The sequence below is a fragment of the Centrocercus urophasianus genome, unplaced genomic scaffold, assembly GCF_019232065.1.
Source record: "Centrocercus urophasianus isolate 14NV4802_14NV808 unplaced genomic scaffold, USGS_Curo_1.0 seq_359, whole genome shotgun sequence".
NCBI lineage: Eukaryota > Metazoa > Chordata > Aves > Galliformes > Phasianidae > Centrocercus > Centrocercus urophasianus.
This window is the reverse complement of record NW_024884932.1, coordinates 7,114-11,777: the sequence shown is the minus strand read 5'-3', so window position 1 is coordinate 11,777 and position 4,664 is coordinate 7,114. Positions and strand designations below refer to the sequence as shown.

At 60.4% G+C, this 4,664-nt stretch overlaps 1 protein-coding gene across 1 annotated transcript in view; it reads right to left on the bottom strand.

Annotated features, from left to right (window-relative positions):
* The window catches only part of NRBP2 (nuclear receptor binding protein 2), a gene marked incomplete at its 5' end in the record, with an annotated part of 13,662 nt that extends 9,608 nt beyond the window's left edge, over positions 1-4,054 (bottom strand). The window contains 9 exons of the mRNA XM_042831283.1: positions 199-294; positions 645-700; positions 1,273-1,356; positions 1,594-1,617; positions 2,220-2,314; positions 2,389-2,429; positions 3,187-3,276; positions 3,663-3,764; positions 3,932-4,054. Coding sequence (XP_042687217.1) covers positions 199-294; positions 645-700; positions 1,273-1,356; positions 1,594-1,617; positions 2,220-2,314; positions 2,389-2,429; positions 3,187-3,276; positions 3,663-3,764; positions 3,932-4,054 — 711 coding nt within the window. The remainder of the gene's footprint in view (positions 1-198; positions 295-644; positions 701-1,272; positions 1,357-1,593; positions 1,618-2,219; positions 2,315-2,388; positions 2,430-3,186; positions 3,277-3,662; positions 3,765-3,931) is intronic.
* Positions 4,055-4,664: the final 610 nt, after the last annotated feature.

Here is a 4,664-nt window from a genome sequence, read left to right as displayed (position 1 = left end):
CGTGGGGACAAGATCTCATCATGACCAGCCGTGGGGACAAGATCTCATCATGACCAGCCGAGCATGAAGGATCCTGGTGTCCTTCAGCCTGCCAGACTGCTGCCCATGCTCCCAGGAGGCTGCTCAGGGCCACCTGAACCACGTGGGTCCAGCTGTGTCCCGGTGGCTCCGTCCCACAGCTCGGCTGCCCGTACTCACCCTCATGTTGGGGTCATCCAGAGAATGCCGTGCCCGCATGATGGCCTCCTCCGAGACCCGCGTGTCACCATTGGTCTGGATCTCCAGCACTGCCATCTGGGGAAGGAGGAGCGCAGCTGTGTCTGCAGGCAGCCAAGCCCTGGCTCAGTCCTCGGGGCCCATTTCTTTACCCCACTGCTGCACAGGTGACACCAACAGCCCCACAGCCCCCTCACAGCAGCACTGAATATCCCTGTCCCATGCGCTCCTCCTCCTGGGGGTGCCACAGCTGAGCCAAAGCAGCGGTGGATGCTCTACTGAGCCCAGCTGAGCCTCCACCTCCATCAGGGACCCACAGCTAGGTGTGGGCAGCTCCCGGGCAGCCAGCAGGCCCTACGAGGCACAACCCTGCCCCAGAAGTGGGGGTCCCGCAGGTTCCCAGGCTCTGCAGCAGCCCAGCCCCGTACCTCCAGTGCGCACATCCCAAAGGAGAAGATGTCCACGGCTGTCCCGTCGGCCTTCTCTGCAGAACCAAACCAGGAGCCCATCAGCCCAGTTGTGCTGGGATTTCTCCCCCCTCACCGGGAGCAGCCGACGTCCCCGCCTACGGACCCCTCTCCCCACACACTTCTATCTGTGCCTGCTTCCCTATCCCGCCGCCCAGAGCTCTACACAAACCTTTCCAATTAACTCAGAAGACCCGAGATGGAGCTCACGCTGTGTGTGCACAAGGCACAAAGGCTCCGCGCTCCTTTTTCCCACTCACTGCAACGCTTGACACGCTGCTGAGCGCTTCTGAGCCAGAACAGCGATCTGAGGTCATGCTGAGACCTTGTTCTGAACCACCAACATCCAACCCTCAGCCCATTGCCATGTGGGCACAGCTATTCTCCCTGTGGGCACAGCTATTCCCCACAGCTCCACGCTGATCAGCACCTCATTTCACCTACGGTGTTGGCACAACCATCCACAGTCACAAGATCTTCTCTTGGCTGAGAGCTTTAGTTCTAAAGGCACCAAACTGCAAACCCGCAGCGGCCAAACACTGAACCACAGCCCTCCCACAGCCCCCCCCCCAAACTGAGCCCCACTCACGGCCGTATTCAGGGGGAAAGAAATGCAAATTGCGCAGCTCCTCCCGCTCGATCCGGATGGGGCTCCGCAGGTCGTCTGGAAGGGCTGCAGGGGGACGAGAAATAATCTGAGCCACGGCACTGCAGTGAGCACAGATGGGACTTTGGAGCGTGTCCCTGCCCGTGCACACAGCAGTGTGGACCCACTCCCCCAAGAGATGCCACCGCAGCGGCGGTTCCCCTCCTGCCTGCAACCCCAGGATCGCTCCTCGGTGCCCAATGGGGACAAAACCCACCCGGTGATGAGATGGATGTGCTGGAGGGGGAGCAGAGGGACACTCACCGTTGGCAAACACCCGGTGCCACACTGCCGGTCAGCGCCGATGCCAAAGGAGACAAGTGAGAAGTGTAGAGCAGGGGACACAAACAGGAGACAAGGTCACACCACACCTCAGAGCCGTAGAATCATTAAGGTTGGACGAACCACTAAGATCATCGAGTCCAACCCCACCCCATCCCCACCATGCCCACCGAGCACGTCCCCAAGTGCCACATCTCCATGGCTCTGTAACGCCTGCAGGGATGGTGACCCCAGCACTTCCCAGGGCAGCCGTGCCAATTTCTGACCCAGCGTTTTAGACACGCTGCAGGGCCTCGGTGTCTCGCCTGCAGTGGGGACCCAACACTGAGCACAGCACCGAGGTGCAGCCTCACCACAGCTGAGTACAGAGGGATGAGCACCTCCCGCTCTGCTGGCTGCACTGTTTCTGGCACAAGCCGGGATGCCATCGGCCTCCTTGGCCACCTGGGCACACTGCTGGCTCACGGTCAGCATCCCCAGTTCATTCTCTGCTACAGGGGGCACTGCACACGTGTGATGCTCAGTAATCCATCAGGGGACTCTCCGCTCTTACAGCTCCCCACTGCCCACCCCATTCCCAGCCCCAGAGCTTCAGGGTCGTGCCCTACCGGAGCCGATCTTGATGAGCCCGTTGTGCTGGATGAAGATGGTGTCACTGGTGAGGTTGCCGTGGATGATGGGGGGCTCACAGGAGTGGAGGAAGCTGGGGGGCACAGAGCTGCCCTGAGCACGCTGCCCAACGCAGCCCGCGGCAGGACGGCGAGGCAGAGAACTTACCTGAGAGCGGACAGGATCTGTGTGCACCAGCGCTTCCAGGCCTACGGCAGAGAGCAGAGCTGTGTGAGACAATCCAGGACCCCCCTCTCGCCCCGCAGCTGGGAACCCGGCCCCCCCGCTGCCCTGCAGGGACCACAGCTCGAGGATGAGCCACGCGCTGTCCCAGCCGCCGCAGCCTCCTTTCCAGTCCTGGTTCAGCGAACACCATCAAAGCTAAGAACGTCAGTGCTGCGATCCTCATGGGCAAACGCAGCTCTGCAGGGCACCAAAAGCCATGGCAGTGTGGACACACGCACCGCAGAGGGGGGCAAAAGCTCGCCGTGCTCATGGGGTCCGTGCACACAGTTTGTACCAACAGTGAATCCCAATTCTACAGCTGCACTGCTGTGGCAGTGAGCTCAGACTTGGGGGAGGGCAATGGAGTCCAGCACAGATCCCAGAATCACAGCTGGGTGATGCAGGAAGCGACCAGGGGATCATACAGTCAAGGAGGCTGGAGTCCCCCAAGATCATGTAGTCCAATCTCAACCCATCCCCACCTTGACCATGTCCCCAAGAGGGCATCTCCATGGCTCCTGATCACCTCTGGGGGAAGATGACTCCCCCACCTCCCTGGGCAGCTGTACCAACGCCTGACTCTTCTGGAAAGAAACTGTTCCTAATATCCAACCTGAACATCCCTCGGAGCAATGGGAGGCCACTGCCTCTCATCCCATCACTGCTTTCTAAGAGACCCGAGACCCCTCCCAGCAGGCACAGAGCTGCTCCCTCCCGTGGATGCGCTCCTAGGGACCCTACCCTGGCATTCATGGCCTTGTGGTTTTTCTTGGTTTTCTTCAGGAACTGCTTCAGGCTCCCCGAAGACACGTATTCCGTGATGAAAATGACCTGAGGGGGGACAGAGGTGTCGGTTGCTGCCCAGCTCACGTGCTGCACCGCGTGAGGCTGAGCGTCGTGCTACGTGTCCTGGGGGAATCACACAATCGTTAAGGTTGGAAAAGACCTCCAACATCATCAAGTCTGACTGCCAACCCTTCCCCACCCTGCCCACTAAACTATGCCCTGGAGTGCCACATCTCCACGCTTCTGGAAACCTCCAGGGATGGAGACTCCTCCGCTTCCCCGGGCAGCCCATGCCAATGCCTGGTCGGTTTCAGAGAAGAAATTTCTCCTCATTTCCAACCTGAAGGAGTCCTGGAAGCAGGGTGAGCAGAGGACCCTGGGATCCCACCGCCATCCCTCCAAGCCTGGCATCCGACCCCCGCACTCCCTACCCGTGCCTTCGAGTCCTTCACATCCAGCCAGTATTTATGGAGCTTCACGATGTTGGGGTGGTCCACCAGCACCAGCTGCTCAAACATGGTCTTGATCTTCTCCTACGTGCAGAGAAAAGACAGCTGAGATGGCAGCTCTGGGGGCGCGGCAGGTCACCACAGAGAGCACAGGAAGGTGGGGAGCGGCTCCAGGTCGGGGAAAAGCTGCTTTTGGGGTACAGAAGACACAGGGAGCCGTGGGCACATTCCTCACCACCAGGGGTGATTACCTCGTGTGCTTTGAAGGCCTTCTTGTCAGTGAAGAGCAGCTCATTCCACACCACCTCCACGCCTTCCTCCGTATCCATGGCGAGGAAGGTGCTCTGGATGCCCGGCATGTTGCCCTGGTTCACCTGCAAGGCACAAGAATCTGTGAGGCCGCCCATGAGTGCGCCCTGCCCGCAGCTCCCACCCCACGGACAGACTCACGCCCAGCACTACATGGATGTGCACAGATCTCCCATTCCATGATCCCCGTCCACAGGACGCTCAGGCTGGGACACGGGGAGCACCCAGCCCACTGCCTGCCCTGCCCGGCCCTCAGGACTCCCATTCCTGGGGGCTCAGGTCCCTGGGACACGAGGGCACAGAGCAAAGCCAGACATTGGGAGCAGCTCCCAGCACAGCAGGATGTCACCGTGAGAGCCTCCCAGCTCCAATTCACACCCCATGAGGACCCCGCATCCCAGCAGACATCGGGGAACGTCCCACGCTCTCAGCTGATGGCTGCAGACACAGTGGACAGGGCAGACTGGAAGGTCCAGACCAACCAAAGGCCTCGTCAACATCAAGGAGGCTGTGGATGCCCCATCCGTGCAGGCATTGGAGGCCAGGCTGGATGTGGCTCTGGGCAGCCTGGGCTGCTGGTTGGCGACCTGCACACAGCAGGGGTTGCAACCAGATAAGCACTGTGCTCCTGTGTGCCCCAGGCCATCCTAGGGTTTCTGTGATTCCATGATCTCA